Consider the following 22,974-nt stretch of genomic DNA (forward strand, 5'->3'; position numbering starts at 1 on the left):
TGTTGGTGATGAAGGACATGCAGAGCTCTCTGACTGCTGCTTTTCCCTCCACCAGAAGCCGGTTGGAGCTGTGGTGAGCACTTTGGTCCAGGAGAGGAGCGTCCTGGGAGAAGGAATCATCAGAATCACAGTGAGGGAAAGCAGAGTGTGGGCCACTCTCTTCATACCGTCCAGTGAGTGTCCCCAGAACAGGGGATCGGGGGCCCCTGGGGGTTACATGGAGCATCCCTGCTATGAAAGGGAATCAGGGTAACCAGGTGTGCCATGGGGAATCGGAGTCACCAGGTGTGACATGGGGGATATGGGTCACTGGGTGTAACAGGGGTTCGGGGTCACCAGGTGTGCCATGAGGAATTGGGGTCCCTGGGTGTGCCATGGGGGATTGGGGTCCCCAAGTGTGACACGGAGGAACATCAGGGTCCCCAGGTGTGACATGGAGGAACATCATGGTCCCCAAGTGTGACATGGAAAAACATCAGGGTCTGACATAGAGGAACATTGGGGTCACTGAGTATGACAGCATGACATTGAGGAACACGGGGTCCCTGGGTTTGACATGGAGGAACATCAGGGTCAGTGGGTATGACAGCATGACATGGAGGAATATTGGGGTCCCAGGGTGTGACATGGAAAAACATCAAAGTCCCTGGGTGTGACATGGAGGGACATTAGGGTCCCCGGTTGTGACATGGAGGAATATGGGGGGTCACTGGGTATGACAGCATAACATGGAGGAACCATCAGATCAGGGTTACTGGGTATGACATAGAGGAGTTTTTAACCCCTTCCCTTTTTTTGGGGGGGGGGGGGGGCGCAAGTAGCTGGTCTTGCCTAGGGCGTAAAATAGTCTAGCACCGGCCCTGCTTGTAATGACAGCCGAGCGGTTTCTCAGTTGTCATTACAAGGCATCCGACCGTCGACTATGGACGCCGGTACTGGGGTGATGCCTCTGGCTGCAGGCATCACTCCGGTACATGCATTTCCCGAAATATCGGTAATATCAGTCACCTTGGTGGCCGATTCCGATATATCGGGGAAAGTGCATATCGGATAATCGGTGGATCACTACACCTCAGCACTGAAAAAAAGCCCTGATTACAACATTGTTGCAGTGTGATCCTTGAGGGAAGGCCATGCTTCCTCCTGTCAGTGATGACATCACAGCCTGGGCTCATTGGGAGAATGATGCTGTTAGTGTACATTGTGACTAGGGTTGCCACCTCATCCCTTTACACCAGGACACATAATAATTACACAGGTTCTGAGGCTGATATAATGCACATCAGGCACCAAGTGAGTTTAGTTACCCCCTTAATCAGCCACAGATCCTGTGTAATTAATGTGTGTCCTGGTTTGAAGGGATGAGGAGGTGACCCTAATTTAATTGTGACATGTCAGGAATGGATTCTTGCAGATTTTAACATGGAGCTATGTGAATGTGTCAGTACAGTACACTTACAATGTGGCTTTTTTCACTTTGCATAAATAATAATAGAGAAGAAATGTGAGGGAGATAACTGAGCGCTGACTGGACAGCCACTGACAGGTCGGCGCGAAACGCCGTACAGACACCTGACTACTGTCGGCCGCTCGGGGTCATGTGACCCTCACAAGCATAGAGGCTCGAGGACTGGGACATGCGCAGTGTGGAAAAGGAGGTGTTGGGTCGCGCGCGGGAGCGAGCACGCAGGAAGAGATGCATGCTTGCTGTGTTTCATATTGTAGGCTTGCTGCCTGATCTGGAAGACTTGGCGCCAATCGTGGGGTGCCGGGGGATTGGTGGCGGGACTGAGGGACGTGTGATGAGACTGCAGGGCCTGCCATGGTATGTACTAAGAGCTGGTCTGCATCTATTGTGCACTGTCAGGCAGATTATAAGCCATGGATCCAATGCTTATTTATGAGGGTGGGAATGAACGTAACATTTATCCTCATTTCTATTACACTGAATGTCTGATCTGATAGGACAGACCTGAACATTTCTGATGTTCTGTAATAATATATATCCTTTCCATACTGACCTGTGATCTCCTATGGAAGTCCTCTGCCCTCCACTCCTCATCAGGTCACATGACTGAGCGCCCAGGTATGGGATGCTGAGATCCCTGTAGGTGGAGGGGTGACCCCAGGTCTGACGGTGTCATCTGACACATAGCCAACTGTCAGCAGGCCACGCTGATCTACATACTAATCTGTGGGAGGAGCAACCTAAATAAAAACAAAAAATTTCAACTGAGCGGATATTGGGGGCTCATGGTTCAGATCTAGAGATGAGTAGGACAATTCGAGGGGCAGAAAGACATTGGGTACCACTGTCGAGAGCTGGATGGGTTAAAAGGTGGTAAATATCAGTGGCAGGACAGGATATGTAATTGGGGATCATTGGTGATGTGGGAGGAGGCAGTGGGGTACCGTGGTGGTGCAGAATGTGGGAGGAGACAGCAGAGACTACAGGTGGTGCAGGATGTTAGGTAAGGTTGCCACCTCATCCCTTTATTCCATGATGCATATAGGTTCTGAGGCTAATAAAATGCACCAAGTGAGTTTAATTACAACCTTAATCAGCCACCGAACCTGTGTAATTTGTGTCCTGGTGTAAAGGGATGAGATGGCAACCCTATGTGAGAGAAGGCAGGAGAAATCAATTGTGGTGCAGAATGTGGGAGGAGACAGCCGTGATCGGTGGTGGAGCAGGATGTGGGAGGAGACAGCAGGGATCAGGGGTGGTGCAGGATGTGGGAGGAGACAGCAGGGATCGGGGGTGGTGCAGGATGTGGGAGGAGACAGCAGGGATCGGTGGTGGTGCAGGCTGTGGGATGAGGCAGCAGGGATCGGTGGTGGTGCAGGCTGTGAGAGGAGGCAGCAGGGATCGGTGGTGGTGCAGGCTGTGAGAGGAGGCAGCAGGGATCGGTGGTGGTTCAGGATGTGGGAGGAGACAGCAGGGTTCGGTGGTGGTGCAGGATGTGGGAGGAGACAGCAGGGTTTGGTGGTGGTGCAGGATGTGGGAGGAGACAGCAGGGATCGGTGGTGGTGCAGGCTGTGGGAGGAGACAGCAGGGACCGGTGGTGGTTCAGGATGTGGGAGGAGACAGCAGGGTTTGGTGGTGGTGCAGGATGTGGGAGGAGACAGCAGGGTTCGGTGGTGGTGCAGGATGTGGGAGGAGACAGCAGGGATCGGTGGTGGTGCAGGCTGTGGGAGGAGGCAGCAGGGATCGGTGGTGGTGCAGGCTGTGGGAGGAGACAGCAGGGATCGGTGGTGGTGCAGGCTGTGGGAGGAGACAGCAGGGTTCGGTGGTGGTGCAGGATGTGGGAGGAGACAGCAGGGTTTGGTGGTGGTGCAGGATGTGGGAGGAGACAGCAGGGTTTGGTGGTGGTGCAGGATGTGGGAGGAGACAGCAGGGATCGGTGGTGGTGCAGGCTGTGGGAGGAGACAGCAGGGACCGGTGGTGGTTCAGGATGTGGGAGGAGACAGCAGGGTTTGGTGGTGGTGCAGGATGTGGGAGGAGACAGCAGGGTTCGGTGGTGGTGCAGGATGTGGGAGGAGACAGCAGGGATCGGTGGTGGTGCAGGCTGTGGGAGGAGGCAGCAGGGATCGGTGGTGGTGCAGGCTGTGGGAGGAGACAGCAGGGATCGGTGGTGGTGCAGGCTGTGGGAGGAGACAGCAGGGTTCGGTGGTGGTGCAGGATGTGGGAGGAGACAGCAGGGATCGGTGGTGGTGCAGGATGTGGGAGGAGACAGCAGGGATCGGTGGTGGTGCAGGTTGTGGAAGGAGACAGCAGGGATCGGTGGTGGTGGTGCACAATGTTAGCAGAGGTAGCAAGAACTGGTGGTGTGGCAGCAGGAATCAGTGGTGTGGTGAGGCTGGATATGATGGGAGGAAGCGAGGATCAGTGCTGACGGTTGCAGAGATCGATGACGGATGAGCAGGTTGGAAGAGAGGTCTCAGGGATCACTGACTGTAAACAGAGGTTTTGGGTGTGAAAAATGGTTATCAAGAAGAATAAGGTCACAGAAAAGCACTAGACACTTGACATAAGGTGGCATGTAAACCACAAGCTGAAAAGCCATGGAGCTGATGAAGGCATAAGAAGAAGCCTATCAATAAAGTGTCAATTAGAAGACAGAAGATGGCATAAGGCAAATGGAATGACTTGGTTACAGTAAGAGACAACTTGTTGCAGCTTTAAATTTAAAGTACAACAAAGTTGTAGAACTAAAGGCAAAACGTTTTATTTTTGATTAAGGGAGGGTTTTAAAACCCAGTTGGCTTCATTTTTGCCAACTGTGTCCCATTGGGGAGATTTCCCTACCCTTCCTGTCCCATATCCAAAACAGCAAGTGAGGGTAAATCACCTGCAAATGAGGGAATCCCTGGTTGTTGCCAGAACTAGTGTCTCCATTTGAAGATTTTCCCTCTATTCCTGCTCTGGGGACAACACAGAATTGGGGCTCTTTCAGTGAAGATAGTAAACAGGACAGAGAGAGTGATTCTCCCTAATGGGGGGCACAGACTGCAATACAAACCTGACCATGTTCTAATCCCTCTCCACTCTATCCAAAACCTAAAGTGACATTAAACCTTTGTTGTTTTTTTTTTTTTAATTAAAATAATAAACATTTTTTACTTCTTTGTTGAGTGCCCCCATAGCAAGCTGCTTGCTATGGGGGCACTGGTGCATCCAAACCACCCTGTCTGCATCTATTGACACAGACTGGGCAGCTTGGCCCCGCTCCCTCTTCACAGTATTCGAATTACAGCATCAGGAGCCAATTGGATCCTGCAGTACAGAATGGTTTTACCTAATGCATAGAATGCATGAAGTCAAAAAACCCTAATGGGCCATACACACTATACAATTGTCTTTAGATTTTTTCCTTTAGATTTACCAAAACCATATAATATGAGGTCAAATCTAAACACTTTTTCAATTTGTATGCAATCAGGCAGGCCGTTGCACTACATAATTGAAGGTAAATCTAAAGGAAATCTAACTTGTATAGTGTTAGTGTGTATCCAGCTTAAAGGTTTAGAACCACTAAAGGCAAATTTTTTTTTAGTTCTACCTTAACCACTTGAGGATCGCCCACCGTGTATTTACATCTGTCCTTTGACGTTGAATACTGGGGTTATGGCAGCAGATAGCTGCTATAACCCTGGTATGTTTTTAAACAGCGGGTGGTCTGCTTTAACATAAGGGTGGTCCCAGCGGCAGATTCGATGCTGGATCACCTTTATGGGCGGAGGACCCGTCGGTAGCAGGAAAAACGATCCCGCCTGCGCTCCTCACAGGCAGGAAGTCGAGTGAGGGCAAGATAGCCCTCACTCGACTCTATGGCCTTGGAGGACCGGAGCGTCGTCATACGTCGCTTCCTAGCAACAGTGTTGAAGAACCCATTTTATTTTTTCATCATAAAAAAATTACTTTGTGTAGATCTGAGATCTAAGGTCTTTTTGACCCCAGATCTCGCATTAAAGAGGTGTCCTGCTTATTTCTATTACAAGGGATGTTTACATTCCTTGTAATAAGAATAAAAGTGATCAATTTTTTTTTTTTTTTTTTAAAGGACAGTGTAAAAATAGAAAATAAACAGGAAAATAAAAAAATGAAAGCGCCCCGTCCCCATTAGCTCATGTGCAGAAGCGAACGCATACACAAGTCACGCCCACATATGTAAACAGTGTTCAAACCACACGTGAGGTATCGCCGCGATCGTTAGAGCGAGAGCAATAATTTGAGCTCTAGACCTCCTCTGTAACTCTAAACTGGTAACCTGTAGAAATTTTTGTTGCCTATGGGGATTTTTATGTACCAATATTTGTCGCCATTTTTGAAGCATGACATGTTGGGTATCTATTTATTTTGTGTAACATTATCTTTCACATTATAGAAAACAATTGGGCTAACTTTACTGTTTTATAATTCAAAAAAGTGTATAAGTTTGTAAGACCGCTGCGCAAATACGGTATGATAAAAAATATTGCAACGATCTCCATATTATTCTCTAGGGCAACCTTTCTCAACCTTTTCATTACAGAGGAACCCTTGAAATAAATTTCTGGTCTCGGGGAACCCCTGCTAAAAATAAAAATCTACAACTCATGACACATTAGTGTGACAGTCAGTGGGAAGAATGCTCCTTACTCTTGTTGTCATTGGGAAGAATTACCCCTTACAGATAACTAAAAGGAACAATGGTGTCATTGGATACTTATCTGAGAGGCAGAAATTGCCCATTGCTCAAGGAACCCTTAGCAATCTCAGGAGGAACCCTGGTTGAGAAACCCTGCTCTAGGGATCTGCTAAATAAAAAATATATAATGTTTGGGGATTCCAAGTAATTTTTTTTTTTTTAGCAAAACAAAACTGATTTTAACTTGTAAACAAGTGTCAGAAAAAGGTCCAGTCTAGAAGTGGTTAATGTCCTATATTAGCCTCTTTTTAAAAGTTACACTGCATGGAATGATTACTATTCCTTGTAAACAGCTGTCAGCTTTAAAGTATGAACAGGAGTCCAATCATTCTAACAAGCAAATTATATCTGCAGACTGATTTGGGGCTTCTCTTCAACAATGTAAATGATCCTGTTATAAGAGCCTTGATTTTATTAGGGATGAGCATAATTTTGTGTTGCATAAGAACTTGAAATGCTGGGTAAATGCCTGGCCACACTAGCATGCTGTAGCTGTCATTGGCTGCAGGGTGTCACCTGACACAATAAAAACATTGGATGTTGTGGTTTCAGTTTAATTTCTTTCTTTTTTTTTTCTTTCACAAAACTTTATTGCAAATGTCCAAGTATCTGGTGTAAATAACTGAGTAATTGGTTTGTAGAGCCTGTACATGTAAATGGTATTAAGGTTTCATATTTTGTATAGTGCAAATACATCAGATTGACTTGTCTAAGCGAGAGCCGTAATGCTGTTTCTAATGTTAGGGTATAATACAATCACACCATTGTAAATACAAATTTGTTCCTGTGTAACCAAGCATTTTTTACTCAAAGGTGCAAAGTGCACTAGTGTTTGTACATTTCATCCAACCACAGATTCATTAAGGGTTGATTACATTGAGCTTTTTAGATTGGTTGCTCCTGCTCACTGTTTGCTGCACCCTCTCCCCTCTCATCATTAAGGCTCATCTATAGATGTTAATGCATCATTGACCCTCTGTTTTTCAGCAATCTTATATAGGGCATTATTTAACTACTTGCCTACTGTGCACTTAAACCCCCTTCCCATCCAGACCAATTTTTAGCTTTCAGCGCTCTCACACTTTGAATGACAATTGCGCGGTCATGCTACACTGTACCCATATGATAATTTTTATCATTTTTTTCACACACATAGAGCTTTCTTTTGGTGGTATGTAATCACCTCTGGGTTTTTTATTTTTTACAAAAAAAAAGAAAAAAGACAGAAAATTTTGAAAAAAAAAAAAGTTTTCTCTTACGTCCTCCGACAGTCGCCGCCTCTTCATATTCGTCACATATGGGGTATTAGACTTTGCTCCGAAGGAGTAGCTAGGCAACAGAATATGTTAACAATAAAGCTTTAACATATCCCACCCTCAAGGGGTGGTCCCCTCAGTCAATACCCTCCTACTTCCTGCAACCATATCTCAGTTTTAATGTCTAGCTTGTCAGGAGTGGCTGGCTCTCTCTGTGCTGGGACTTTCTGTCCCAGACTCTTTCTTCTTTTTAATATTTTGTTTGAGTTTTCTCTCTACCTTTACTTAGCTGTTATTTTTGTCAGCATTAGTTAGTTCTTCGGACGAAGAGGATCATGCGGACTGGGTCTCGGCTGATCCCCCTGGTCGCAGGTCGTGGGTCAGTGGCTTCCCAGTCTGCCATCGAGCGTTCAGCCAGGTAACGCTCCTGGCACAGTGAACGACCCATCCCTGTTCGGTGCAGGGATGATTGGTGAGGTGGCTACCTCACCGGACGCTGTGCGGTTTCTTAACCTCCATTGTGTGCGTCTTGAATTGCGACTCTCCCTGCCTCATGTGCAGCGGCTTGTTCGCCTGTGCGGGTTCCCCACGCCATGTGAGGTAAGTGTATTTATGTGGGGACCTGTCTGTCTGGGGGGGTCTCAGTCTGGGACTGTGTAACCTGCCTTTAATCACACTGCTTGTCTCCCTATCTCTCGACTGCATGCTGTGGGCTGCAAGGGGGGGGGGGAGCTGTATGACACTGTGTGTGTCAGGCTGGGCAGTGTGAGGAGCTGTGTGCTGTGGGGCATGTTTTTTCTTGGCATGTTTGGGCATATACAGCGATCGCTGCGGCGATCTAACATGTATCCTTATATTGGGATGTAATGTGTGTGTTTTTATGCACTGTGGAGCGGCGTTTTCGGCGCCAAACGACGCCATTTTACCGGCGCCCGCTCCGGCCGCATGGTGTACATGCACGGCGGCCATTTTCTTGTAGCCTCCATAGGCTTACATAGAGCGCCCTGGCAGCATCACTTCCTCTTTCCAGGAACACCGATCGAGGCAGCAGCAGCAGCGGGGTCTCCTCAGGTTTTATCCTTCTATTCTTGCTATCCATTGCCTGTATTCAGTTGTATATTCCCTGTGGGGGTCTCATTGTGCCTGAGTGTGGTGCGGTGGGCTGCGCTTGCCGCGCTTGCTAAAAGGGGGCAGTTAACCCTTGGTTGTCTGGCATTACAGGGGCAATGGATTCTCAGGAGGGCAAGTTTCCTACAGTATTGGTGGAAAGCCAGGGGACCGCTGTTTCCCCCCCAGGGGGGGATTTAGCCACTATGTGGCTGGCCTTGCTGCCCAGGTGCAAATGCTGGTGGCTGCTCAATCTACTAAACGGCCCAGAGTTGCTCTGTCCTCTGATTCTGAGGGTGAAGGTGATGGGGCTGTTCTGGCAGGGACCTCCTTATCGGGGTCCCGCTCCTCTCTTGATCTAGTGGGGTCTGAGGTAGAGGCTGAAGTTGAGGGGGTTGATAATTCTCCCCCTGGCTCGCCTGAAGAGCTTGCAATCATGGATGAGTTGATTGCTTCCATTAAGCAGACGCTACGTTTACAGGACGAAGTGTGTCCCCCCGCTGCCTTGGCGGCTTATGGGACGCAGAGGAAACGCAGGACGCCGCAGGTTTTTCCCTGCAATGCTGATTTTCAGCGCGCTGTTAAGGATCAATGGCGCGATCTGCGCAAGCCTTTTGCGGTACCAAGTAAATTCAAGCTGCGTTATCCTTTCTCGCCTGCCACTGATGAACGGTGGTGTGTGCCTCCGCCAGTGGATCATGCAATTGCGGTTTTGAACAAAGCCACTGCGATTCCTGCAGAGGGTTCCCCTGTTTTCCGTGATGCCACAGATAGGAGACTGGAGTCTCTTGCCCGTCATACTTATTCTGTTACGGGTTCTATGCTTAAGGCTCTGTTTGCTTCTCTCATGGCGGCCCAGGCGATCGCAAGTTGGACGCAGATGCTTAGGCGCGTCCTAGTGGCCGATTCGGCCTCGGCGGCGACCCTGGATATGGTGGATCAGATCCACCAGGGTGTCATGTATCTGTGTGATGCGGACCTGGACCTGATTCCATTGGCTGCACGTGTGCACAGCGTGGCGGTGTTGTCTCGCCGCCTGGTTTGGTTGAAATGTTGGTCGGTGGACCAATCTTCACGTAAGACCTTAGCCAATCTGCCTTATGATGGGTCTCGCCTTTTTGGGGAGTCCCTGGATGTGTTGATTAAGGGGATCACCGGGGGTAAGAGCACTCTCTTGCCCCATTTCCCCAAGGCTAAGGGGGCTTCTGGGAAGAAGCATGCTAATTTTCGGCCCCCTCAGGGGTCCTTTCGTGCCTTTCGGCCGCACTACAAGGGCAAACCGTTCAAAGGCCAAGGCTCTCAGAAGAAGCCCTGGTCTGGGAAACAGAAGTCCGGCCAATCCGGACCTGCAGCCCATAACAGTTCGGCCTGAAGGGGCGCCCTCACCCAGTTTTGGGGTGGGGGGACGCTTGCTCGATTTTCTTCAGCCCTGGTTGGCCCGTGTGCGGGTCAGATGGGTTCTGGAAATCGTTCGATCTGGTTACAAGATCGAGTTTCTCTCTCGGCCGGAGAGCAGATTTTTTCCCTCAAATCTTCAACTGTCTCCAGAGCGCCTGCGGGATCTGCACCTGGCGGTGCGGGACCTGAGGGCTCAGGGAGTGGTGGTTCCGGTGCCTCATCGGGACAGATTTCGGGGGTTTTATTCCAATCTGTTCACCGTGCCCAGGAAGGAGGGCAAGGTTCGTCCGATTCTGGACTTGAAGGCTCTGAACCGCTCTGTGCGGGTTCGCAAGTTCCGCATGGAATCCCTGCGCTCGGTGGTGGCTGCCCTGGTTCCGGGGGAATTCATGGCCTCCATCGATTTGAAGGATGCGTACCTTCACATCCCCATATTCGAGGGTCATCAGAGATACCTTCGATTTGCCATTGCGGAGGATCACTACCAGTTCGTGGCGTTGCCCTTTGGTCTCGCCTCGGCTCCGCGGGTCTTCACCAAGGTGCTTGCACCGGTTCTGGCATTATTGAGGGCCCAGGGCATTTCTGTCCTGGGGTATCTGGACGACATTCTGGTTCGGTCTGCGACCAGACAGGGTCTGGAGGAGGACCTGTCTGTCACAATGCAAACTCTGCAGGAGTTTGGTTGGACGATAAATGTTCCAAAGTCAACACTGAGTCCGTCGGTTCGTCTTCCCTATCTGGGAATGATACTGGACTCGGTGCAGGCGAAGGTCTTCCTGCCGGAAGACAAACTCAGGACTCTTCAGGAGGAAGCCAGGTCCCTCAGGGACGTTCCACACTCGTCTCTGCGGACGTGCATGAGATGTCTGGGATTGATGGTCTCGGCCTTCGAGGCGATTCCTTTCGCGCAGTTTCACACGCGGGGTCTCCAAGCGGAGATCCTGTCCAGGTGGGACGGGCGACCTCAATCTCTGGATCTTCAGATCTCGTTGAGTCATCGCACCAGGGAAAACCTTCTGTGGTGGCTCCAGTCCCCGTTGGTGTCCGGGGGCAAGTCGTTTCGTCCGATCTCATGGACGGTAATCACCACGGATGCCAGCCTGTCGGGCTGGGGTGGTGTTCTGGGCGTTCTGTCCGCCCAGGGGACCTGGTCGGAGGGGGAGTCTTCCCTCCCGATCAACATTCTGGAATTGCGTGCGATAAGGCTCTGTCTTCATCGCTGGACGGACCGGCTGCAGGGCTGCCCGGTTCGGGTGCAGACGGACAATGCCACGGCGGTGGCCTACATCAACCACCAAGGGGGCACCAGGAGTGCCCGAGCGGCTCGAGAAGTGGCCGACATTCTGTCTTGGGCCGAGACTCATGTCCCGGCGATAACGGCGGTTCACATTCCGGGAGTGGAGAACTGGCAGGCGGACTATCTGAGTCGCCAGACCCTGGATCAGGGGGAATGGTCTCTCCACCCGGCTGTCTTCCAGATGTTGTGCGCGAAGTGGGGTCTTCCAGATGTGGACCTGTTCGCGTCTCGTCTCAACAACAAGGTTCGTGGCAAGGACGCGCGACCCTCGGGCAGACGCGTCAGACGCGTTAGTGGCCCCGTGGCGTCGGTACAGGCTGATGTACGCGTTCCCACCGATTCAGTTGCTGTCCAGGTTCCTTCGCAGGTTACTCTCGGAACGCAACACGGTGATTCTTGTGGCACCGGACTGGCCTCGCCGGTCCTGGTACGCAGACCTCGTGAATCTGGCGGTCGACGCCCCTTGGCGTCTACCTCTTCGAGACGATCTACTGTCTCAGGGACCGATTTACCATCCTGCTTTACAGTCGCTGGCTTTGACGGCCTGGCTGTTGAGACCGAGGTCCTGAAGGAGAAGGGTCTCTCTCCAGAGGTCGTTCATACTTTGATCAACGCGAGGATGTCTTCCTCGGGGAAGGTTTATTACCGTACTTGGAAGGCCTATTTTGCCTGGTGTGAGTCCAGGGGGTTTTCACCCCGCACGTACTCGGTTTCCCGTGTGCTGTCTTTCCTTCAGACGGGTGTCGATCAGCGTTTGGCGCTGGCTACGATAAAGGGTCAGGTGTCTGCGCTGGCCGTTCTGTTTCAACGTCCCGTGGCTTCTAACTCCTTGGTTGGCACCTTTATTCAGGGTGTGCGGCATCTGGTTCCTCCTAGGAGGGATCCTTTGCCCCCTTGGGACTTGAATCTCGTTCTATCTGTGTTACAACGTGCTCCTTTTGAACAGATCAGGGAGATCTCGTTGTCTATGTTGTCCAAAAAGGTCGCCTTTTTGGTGGCGATCACTTCGGCTCGCAGAGTGTCGGAACTGGCGGCTTTGTCCTGCAAGTCTCCGTACCTGGTTGTTCATTTGGATAAGGTGGTCTTGCGACCTAATCCTTCTTTTCTGCCGAAACTAGTTTCGGAATTCCATCTTAACGAGGATATTGTTTTGCCTTCGTTGTGCACGAAGCCTAAACATCCAAAGGAGATGAGATTGCACTCTCTGGATGTTGTTCGGGCGATAAGGGTTTACCTTAAATCGACTGAGTCTTTTCGTAAGACGGACTCCTTGTTTGTTCTTCCAGAGGGTCCTCGGAAGGGCATGGCGGCTTCGGCCTCTACCATCGCCAAATGGATCAGGCAGACCATTGAACAGGCCTATGCCTTGCAGGGGAAGGTTCCCCCTGTGCCTGTGAAGGCGCACTCTACTAGATCTCTGAGTACGTCTTGGGCCTGCCGTCATGGGGCTTCTGTAGCCCAGGTGTGTAAGGCGGCGACTTGGTCGACCGTGCACACCTTCACAAAATTCTACAAAGTAGATGTTCAGGCATCGGCGGATGCTTCCTTTGGCCGCAAGGTTCTTACTGCGGCTGTTCCCTAGGGTCCCTTGTTGGGGACTCCTGGCTGTTGGGATAGTTTTTTGTATCCCCTGTTTTTTTTGTCCTTTCCTGGGTTGTTGCTCCTGTTGAGCACTTATTTTTGCTGTTGCCCAGCTGGTTTCCTTCCTTTGGTAAGGTTCCTTTCTTTGCTGTGGAGACTGCGTTGCCTTTCGGCGCGGATGCGTTTCCCACCCCTCATGTTTGCACTGCTTTGGGACGTCCCCATATGTGACGAATATGAAGAGGCGGCGACTGTCGGAGGACGTAAGAGAAAACGGAATTTTTGTAAAATCTTACCTGTAAAATTCCTTTCTCTGAGTCCTCCGACAGTCGCCGCCCCCGCCCCTCTTTTGGGGTTTGAATGTATACTCTACTGCTATTCCACTAAAACTGAGATATGGTTGCAGGCAGTAGGAGGGTATTGACTGAGGGGACCACCCCTTGAGGGTGGGATATGTTAAAGCTTTATTGTTAACATATTCTGTTGCCTAGCTACTCCTTCGGAGCAAAGTCTAATACCCCATATGTGACGAATATGAAGAGGCGGCGACTGTCGGAGGACTCAGAGAAAGGAATTTTACAGGTAAGATTTTACAAAAATTCCGTTTTTCTTATCTTCTGCGAGTAAATTTTTCTCCTTCACTGATGGGCGCTGATGAGGCGGCACTAATGGGCACTGATAGGCTGCACTGATGGGCACTGATAGGTGGCACTGATGAGGAGGTACCAATATGCCGCACTGATGAGCACTGAGAGGTGGCACTGACGGGCGGCACTGATGAGCATTGATGGGCAGCACCATCAGTGCCCACACTCAGTGCCCATAGTGCTGCCAGTCAGTGCTCATCAGTGCCTAGATGAGCAGGCACTGATGGGCACTGACTGACAGCACTATGGGCACTGATTGTGGGCATTGATGGGGGGCACTGATGGCGGGCACTGTGGGCACTGATGGTAGCTATTTGTGTATGTGTTTTACCTTTAGAATATCAGGGCACTGGTGATCAGTGCCCTGATTACATTCCTGTGTGTCCCCGGCGGCTAACGGCTCCCCCTCCTTCCTCACACTGCAGGCTCCGTGTGAGGAAGGAGCACCGGCGATGAGAGATGATCTCATCTCTCATTGGACGGCTTGATCACGTGGTGAATGGCCGCTGTGATTGGCCATTCACCACGATCTGTGATCGGCTGTGTCCAAGGGACACGGCCGACACAGATTTTCCCTGATGCGCGCTCGCGGGAGCGCGCGGGGGGCGTGTCACTGGGAGGCCGTTTAAAAACGGCCTCCCGAAAATTAGAGTCCGCGCTGCAGCCGTATATAGGCTGTAGCGCGGATGGGAACTGGTTAAAGAGGACCTCTCCTAGAATAAAATCCTCACCACTAACTAGGGCTGAACGATAGTCGATATGATATCGACTATCGTTCTGTGGCCGTAGGCGATATTCATATCGCCGAGGTCACGATATTTGCATAGGCAGGGGGAAGGGACTCGGAGGAGGACAGGAGGACTCGCAGACTTCCGTGTTAGGCAGGGAGAAGTCGGGACACTTCAGCGGTGAGCATACATACATTACTCTCTCGTGCACTGCAGCCCGCCCCACACATTCAGTGAGTCTTACTCTCCGCCCTAGTTTTCTTAATGGCACATTCAGGGAGCCAATCACGCCGTGATTAGCTGCACAGCTAACCAATCACGCGTGCCTGCACACCTGATTGGTTCCTCTGTGCCGCTACTCACGGCGTGATTGGCTCCCTGAATGTGCCATTGAGAAAACTAGGGCGGAGAGTAAGACTCACTGAATGTGTGGGGCGGGCTGCAGTGCACGAGTGAGTAATGTATGCGGGCTGCGGCTGTGCTCCTTTTCAGGCTCCTAGTCCACCGCTCCAGCCTCCTACTACCACCACTATGAGAGACTGTCTGTCACTGAATATTCTGATCGAGTCCACACTGACTGACTGTCACTGAGTAATTGATGTTACCATTATTAACCCGGACCTGCCCAGTGCCCTGTATCTGCAATTAAAATTTAGAAGGCTGCCTGCATGCTTCCTGATTTCCATTCCCAGCATCCTTCCCAATCCCTACAGTGTCACTAACATTAACCCTATGGTACAAGGCTGCAGTGTGCACTGAATCCCATTCCCTACAGTAACATACATTAACCCTGTATGGTCAGAAAGGCTGGATTGACGGGTCCCTCAATATCGCAATATATATCGTTGAAAAAAAGAATATCGCAATATATATTTTTTCCAATATCATGCAGGCCTACCACTAACCACCTCCTCCTTCTCCCCCCCCCCCCCCATCCCCTTCCCCTTCCTCAGAGACCCCATGCACACTGCATCTCAAAGAAGCTGCTCCTACAGGCATTTGAGGTGTTTTGAGCTTTTACTTTCCTCTGCCTGTTAACTCCCCTCCATGTTTGCCTATGTGTCATGTATACTATAGGTGTTTTTAGGAGTATAGTGGCAGGGGAGTTTACAGGCAGAAAAAAACCGCATGATGAGCAGTTTTGCGTGTTTTGTGAACGCCTAAAATATTGTGCAATTTTGCACGTGATGTCACATTACACTAGTGTAAATGGGGCCTTAAAATGATTGTAAAGTCTTGTTTAAAAACAATTAAAACAAATACCAAACCTAGTATACTTACCCCCTCTGTGCAGTTGGTTTTGCACAGAGCAGCCCCGATCCTCCTCTTCTCAGGTTCCTTTTTGCTGCTCCTGGCCCCTCCCTCCTGTTAAATGCCCCCACAGAAAGCAGCTTGCTAGGAGGGAACCCGAGCCGAGTCACAGCTCCCTGTATCCATTAGGATATAGAGCTGCGACCCAGCCCCGCCCTCCCTCCTGATTGGCTGACTGACTTTGACAGCAGCAGGAGCCAATTGTTCTGCGCTGTCTTAGCCAGTGAGGGGAATGTATTAGGATAAAAAAAATCTTCTGCCTTTACAATCCCTTTAAAGTGATTTTATTTGGTTAAAAGTGATTTATTTTTTAAATAACAAACATGTTGTACTTGCCTCTGTGCAGTGGTGTTGCACAGAGCTGCCCAGATCCTCCTCTTCTCGGGTCCCTCTTCGCTGCTCCTGGCTCCTCGCTGCAGCTCTGTTTGTCCATTCAGACACGGAACTGCCGTTCAGCCCCGCCCCTCTCTTACCTGATTGGCTAACTTACTTTGACAGCAGTAGGAGTCAGTGGCACCGCTGCTGTGTCTCGGCCAATCCGGAGGAAGACTTGTGGAGGGACTCGTAAACATCGCTAGATAGAGATGGGCTCAGGTAAGTATGAGGGGGGACTGCTACACACAAAGCTTTTTATCTTAATGCATAGAATACTTTAAGATAAAACTTCTGACTTTACAACTCCTTTATAGGGTTAGCTCACCTGTACCAAAAACAATATAAACATAATGTGCAGCTCTGACTAAAGTTGAATAATTCACGGTTATATGTACCTAATATAGCCTGAACGGAATGCTCCCAGGATGTTGCTAAGAAAGGCCTAGTTGTTACTGCTCACCTCCACCATCACACGAGTGAGTTCTCAAATGCTGAGTCTAGAGCTACTGCATCAGGGGAGAGAGAGTAGAAAGAGCTCATTCTTGTGATGGTGAGGGGAAGCAGTAAGAGCTTGGCCTCTCTTAGCATCTACAGATGCCCCTTACTTGTATAGGCAGTTTCTTGGTAAAGGTAAATTAAAAAAAAAAAAAAAAGGTAAACTGTAAAAGTTTGTGTCCCAATACACTAGTTGGCCCAGCGCATTGGCGGTCAGTGTAGAAGTGACCTCTTGCATATATGGCTAGTGTACGTTGGAGCTCATTCTGCCCCTGTTCAGCGGACCTCTATCCATCTCTGGAGGAACCAGTTGGTTGAAAAAGACTGTTTTAGAGCCGGTTCACACTGAGGCGATCCGACTTGCCGGGGTGACCTCGGAGCGACATGCACGGACTTCATATCATTGAAGTCAATGCAGGTCGCCCCAAAGTAGTACAGGACCCTTTTTCTAAGTCGGAGTGACTTGTGTCGCTCCTATTAGAACGGGTCCTGTGCTAATCTATGGCAGGCGACCCACGGTGACTTGTCAGGCGACCAAGTCGCCTGACAAGTCGCACCAGTGTGAACCGGCTCTTAGGCTATGCATACTTAAACCGTGCTAAATATTTGTTTATAATGGTCAGACATGCAAAAACAATGTACTAGTGTGCATGCATGGGTGTTGAATGATAATAAATAAAGCTCTACAGAAATGTACTTTCCCACCCAAAAAATGCAGAAAATTAGCGTTGCACCGATACTAAGCATTTGCATGAGTACTAAAACCAATACCTTCTACACTGAAAGACCCGGTTCACATATATGCAAATTTGGATGTGTTTTGAACCATGTCTTATTTGCGTGACATTTGAACATGCAGCCGTTTCAATAGAGCCGGTTCACATATTGTCATACACTTTGAAAATTCGCTCCTGAACTTCCTACCAAAATTGTACTGAAGGGGGCTGAAATCCCTCTGTCAAATATAGACCACACACATGTGAACCAGGTCTAAATGCATCCAAAGGCAAAATCGTTATCGGTAATTGGTATCGGCGAGTACTTCAGAAAAAGTATTGGTATTTGTACTCAGTCCTAAAAAACTGAAATTGGTGCATCCCTACAGAAAATGTTTGTCAAATGCACTGCAACACATGACCGGTTCTCACAAAACACTTCAAAGTGATAGGCTATGTATTTGTAGTCAGTTTGTACATGTTATGGGCTGCCTAGTTGAGTGGGACTCTAGATGTTCTCATTAGAACCTCATTAATAGCTGTATCTTGTTTCTGTTTAAGGATATTCGAAAATTTTTCGGAGTAAGTCCAGTTGCCAAGAAAACATCTAATGAAAAAATTGATAAAGAGAGATCTAATGAGAAAATCAGTAAAAAAGAGAGATCTAAAGCATCTGATGAAGTCACAGAACACAAGAGGTCAAAAGATAAGGTGAGTGTTACTTTTATACTTTTTTAGGGGTCTCCAAACTTTTTAAACAAAGGGCCAGTTTACTGCCCTTCAAATTTTAGGTGTACAGACATAGAAACCAATGCTTTGGCATTGGTGGGAGTAAATGGCATAGGATTGATAGTCAGTGGGAGTAAATAAATTGCATCTCTGGTGTCAGTGGGAGGAATAGTGCCCCTTCTCTGGTGTCAGTGGGAGGAATAGTGCCCCTTCTCTGGTGTCAGTGGGAGGAATAGTGCCCCATCTCTGGTGTCAGTGGGAGGAATAGTGCCCCTTCTCTGGTGTCAGTGGGAGGAATAGTGCCCCTTCTCTGGTGTCAGTGGGAGGAATAGTGCCCCTTCTCTGGTGTCAGTGGGAGGAATAGTGCCCCTTCTCTGGTGTCAGTGGGAGGAATAGTGCCCCTTCTCTGGTGTCAGTGGGAGGAATAGTGCCCCAAGAGTTGGATAAAAGCAAGCAAAGGGCCAAATTCGGCCCGCAGGCTGAAGTTTGGAGACCCCTGCTTTATATATTCAAGCAGTTGGTATAGTTTTTTTTTTTCCCCTAATGTAATAGAGGGTGTATAGTGAGGGGAAATCTAACATTTTTAGAGTTGTCCACAGAACAAAAGGTGAAGGGAAACTCTATAAGAGGGTGAGTCCCATCGCTTTGTAAGATTTCCTCTAACTTCCTGCTGAGTTTCTTGGACAGGAAATGAAGGGACATTTCATATATATATATATATATATATATATATATTACAGTGCCTTGCAAAAGTATTTGGCCCCCTTGAACTTTGCAACCTTTTGCCACATTTCAGGCTTCAAACCTAAAGATATAAAACTGTAATTATTTTGTGGAGAATCAACAAGTGGGACACAATCATGAAGTGGAACTAAATTTATTGGATATTTCAAACTTTAACAAATAAAAAACGGAAAAATTGGGCGTGCAAAATTATTCAGCCCCCTTAAGTTAATACTTTGTAGCGCCACCTTTTGCTGCGATTACAGCTGTAAGTCGCTTGGGGTATATGTCTATATCAGTTTTGCACATCGAGAGACTGAAATTTTTGCCCATTCTTCCTTGCAAAACAGCTCGAGCTCAGTGAGGTTGGATGGAGAGCGTTTGTGAACAGCAGTTTTCAGTTCTTTCCACAGAATCTCGATTGGATTCAGGCCTGGACTTGACTTGGCCATTCTAACACCTGGAAATGTTTATTTGTGAACCATTCCATTGTAGATTTTGCTTTATGTTTTGGATCATTGTCTTGTTGGAAGACAAATCTCCGTCCCAGTCTCAGGTCTTTTGCAGACTCCATCAGGTTTTCTTCCAGAATGGTCCTGTATTTGGCTCCATCCATCTTCCCATCAATTTTAACCATCTTCCCTGTCCCTGCTGAAGAAAAGCAGGCCTAAACCATGATGCTGCCACCACCATGTTTGACAGTGGGGATGGTGTGTTCAGGGTGATGAGCTGTGTTGCTTTTACGCCAAACATAACGTTTTGCATTGTTGCCAAAAAGTTCAATTTTGGTTTCATCTGAGCAGAGCACCTTCTTCCACATGTTTGGTGTGTCTCCCAGGTGGCTTGTGGCAAACTTTAAACGACACTTTTTATGGATATCTTTAAGAAATGGCTTTCTTCTTGCCACTCTTCCATAAAGGCCAGATTTGTGCAGTATACGACTGATTGTTGTCCTATGGACAGAGTCTCCCACCTCAGCTGTAGATCTCTGCAGTTCATCCAGAGTGATCATGGGCCTCTTGGCTGCCTCTCTGATCAGTCTTCTCCTTGTATGAGCTGAAATTTTAGAGGGACTGCCAGGTCTTCGTAGATTTGCAGTGGTCTGATACTCCTTCCATTTCAATATTATCACTTGCACAGTGCTCCTTGGGATGTTTAAAGCTTGGGAAATCTTTTTGTATCCAAATCCGGCTTTAAACTTCTCCACAACAGTATCTCGGACCTGCCTGGTGTGTTCCTTGTTTTTCATGATGCTCTCTGCGCTTTAAACGAACCTCTGAGACTATCACAGTGCAGGTGCATTTATATGGAGACTTGATTACACACAGGTGGATTCTATTTATCATCATTAGTCATTTAGGTCAACATTGGATCATTCAGAGATCCTCACTGAACTTCTTCTGGAGAGAGTTTGCTGCATTGAAAGCAAAGGGGCTGAATAATTTTGCATGCCCAATTTTTCAGTTTTTTATTTAACAAAGTTTGAAATATCCAATAAATTTAGTTCCACTTCATGATTGTGTCCCACTTTTTGTTGATTCTTCAAAAAAAAAAAAAAATTACAGTTTTATATTTTTATGTTTGAAGCCTGAAATGTGGCAAACGGTCGCAAAGTTCAAGGGGGCCGAATACTTTCGCAAGGCACTGTGTGTGTGTGTGTGTGTGTGTGTATGTATATGTATGTGTGTATATATATATATATATATATATATATATACATACACACCTAACACAAATTGCAAATGTACTATCCTATAGTATGTGGGATTTTATGATAGAATAAATAGCATAGTCTCTGCAGAAGCCCATAAGTAAGTCCAACAGAGCCAACTAGAAATTGTGCTTGAATGCTATATGATAGTATGAGCTGTTAGAAGGGTATAATTTGTATGTCAAATGTACAATGTTACTCTGAGGTTATTATTTCTCTATCGCTCATTGACAGACGTAGTCTTCTTGATTCTCAAGAGCTGGGTTATGTTGTCTCCGCAGGAGTAGGACTAGGCAGAAAGACAAAACGTTCTGGCTCCACCTTAGGGGCAGTCCCTGAGGGTATATCCTCCCTCTCTCTGCTACAGGGAATCAGTTTTTTTCTGTCTAGTCAGGAGTAAGGACCTAAGTTCCTTGCTGGGATCTTTTGGTCCTGGCAAGACTTTTTTTTCTTTAAGAAAAATACATTTTTTAGGTAGTTTTCTCCAGTGTTTTTCCTGTGAGATCTTCAAGCAAAAATGCCGGACTGGGCGACACTTGTGGTCACCCCAGCCGGCCTACGAGCGCGCGCAGACCATGGCATTGCGCTTGGTCGGCCGCGACACATTCAAGTAAGTATGCGGGGCCGGGCGACGGGCTGGATGTTGAGATCCAGTGGTCACCCCGGTTTCTGCCTACGAGCGCGTGCAGACCAGAGCTCCGCGCTGGGTCGGCCGCGACGGAGTCCCAGTGGAGGGACTGACCTTGCGAGTTAAAAGTCTCGCTTGGACGCCAGGAACCAGAGAGTCGAGGCGTCCGGAGTGGTCCACAAACCCCCACCCCGGTGGAGAGGGTATTGTGAAGAGAGGGTGCCTGTCGGTTCGGTATGGTGAGTAAACGTTCCCTTTTTTCCTCGTTATGAGGCAGTATGTATTATGGGCCCCTCCATATATGGTCAGTATATATCTGATACTTACAAGTCCCCCTTGTAATACAGCATGTGTTTGTGGGAAGTGGACTTGGTTTAAGAGCTAACACTCTACCCAGCAGACTGTAACATTACAGCTGACATAGGAGGTATAATCCTACCTTATGTGTAGTATATCTTCTGTAGATCCATATATCGCCTCTTAGCAGAGATGCAGGTGGATGTGCTGGGAAAACGATTTCGGCGGTCCGCCGCCATTTTGCCGTAGACCAAATGCATGTATGTCCTCAGGTCACGCCGGCCGCCATGTTTTTGGAGTCTTATGTCTCTTCTATGGCGGCGGCCATGTTTTGTGAGCCCAGCTACCTCCGTGGAGAGCTGGGAACGCCGGAAGGCGTACACAGGGGGCGGAGCCACGTCCTTCTACCCGGGAAAAAGCAAACAGCTCCTTCCAGTCTGTGTAAGACAGACGCTGACTGCAGTTGGTTGGAAACTGCAGTGCATCGGTTGGTGAGCCTTGGGGGTCCCTCTCTCTCTCTGTGGGATCGAGAAGCAGGTACTCTGAGGGGCGCTATTGCACTAGGGGGAGACACACAAAAAAAAAAAAAAAGTTTTTTTGTTTGCTGGCAAAGGTCCTGAATTAACATGGACCCTGACACTCATGTATCTCCTCCGGATCCCCTCGAGGGGTCTGCGGGATCCTCCAGCACCCCATTGACAATTGAATCATTGTCAGCTATTATGGAAACTTTTGTGTCCCGGGTGGAAGTGGCTTGTCAGGGACAGGGCGCAAGAAAGCGACCCCCGCCTAACCCCATATTATCTGAAACCTCGGATTCAGACTCTGAGCCCATTTCTGCAGTTGCAGGTACTTCATCTGGGATTGGTGTCTCGGGTCCTGTCTCTTCAGACAGTGAGGAGGATGTTTCGGCATCCGCCATAGCCCGAGAGGAAGCGTTGGTAAACGCACTCATGGTATCTGTTACAAGAAACCTTAAGGTTACAGGGTATTCCATCGGAAATAGCTGAAACTGAAATCCCTTTTGGGACTAAAAAACGCATCAAAGTGGCAAAGGTTTTTCCATTGCCCAAATGTTTTGGCAATCCAATCGAAGAAGAATGGCGTCTGCCAAAACGCACTTTTACTATTTCTAAACGCATTGACAGGCGTTATCCGTTTGAGGAAACCCTTATTAAGAAATGGACAGAACCACCTGTGGTGGATTCACCAATTGCTAGATGGAATAAAGCCACGGTTATTCCTTTAGAAGACGCTCCGTCTTTTAAAGATCCAGTGGATCGCAAGATAGAAGCTATGTCTCGCACCATGTTTTCCTTGATTGGATCAGCTTTCAGACCTATAATAGCTATTGGTCTGGTTTCGCAGGCTGTAACTGAATGGACCAAGTGGTTACGCCGGGACTTAGAAGAGGTCCCTCAGGCGGTATCAGATTTGTTGGAACAAATGATACAGGGGTTACAGTTTGTGTGTGATGCGGCGTTAGACGCCACTCCATTATTGGCGCGAGCATCAGTCTCAGCAGTGGTTCTCAGGCGTACACTGTGGCTAAAAGGTTGGTTAGCCGACCAAGGTTCCAAAAAAGCATTGGCTAATATCCCCTTTTCAGGAGAGCGTCTATTTGGAGCCAACTTAGATGAGATCATTAAAGATCTCACGGGTGGAAAGAGCACCTTTTTACCGCAAAATTTTAAAGGTAGAGGAACTCGTCAAAGACGAGGGCCTTCTTTTTCTGCTCACAAGAGGTTTTTTCGTCCCGCGGGTGAAAAAACTAAGTCCTCCAA

The 22,974-nt window shown here is 48.6% G+C and overlaps 1 protein-coding gene across 1 annotated transcript in view; it reads left to right on the forward strand.

Annotated features, from left to right (window-relative positions):
* Nucleotides 1-1,658: 1,658 nt before the first annotated feature.
* RFC1 (replication factor C subunit 1) overlaps nucleotides 1,659-22,974 on the forward strand; it is a 143,089-nt gene continuing 121,773 nt past the window's right edge. The window contains exons 1-2 of the mRNA XM_082269212.1: nucleotides 1,659-1,825; nucleotides 17,664-17,813. Coding sequence (XP_082125338.1) covers nucleotides 1,823-1,825; nucleotides 17,664-17,813 — 153 coding nt within the window. The 5' untranslated portion in view covers nucleotides 1,659-1,822. The remainder of the gene's footprint in view (nucleotides 1,826-17,663; nucleotides 17,814-22,974) is intronic.

This window comes from Pelophylax lessonae (genome assembly GCF_965119305.1).
Source record: "Pelophylax lessonae genome assembly, chromosome: 1".
Classification (NCBI taxonomy): Eukaryota; Metazoa; Chordata; class Amphibia; order Anura; family Ranidae; genus Pelophylax; species Pelophylax lessonae.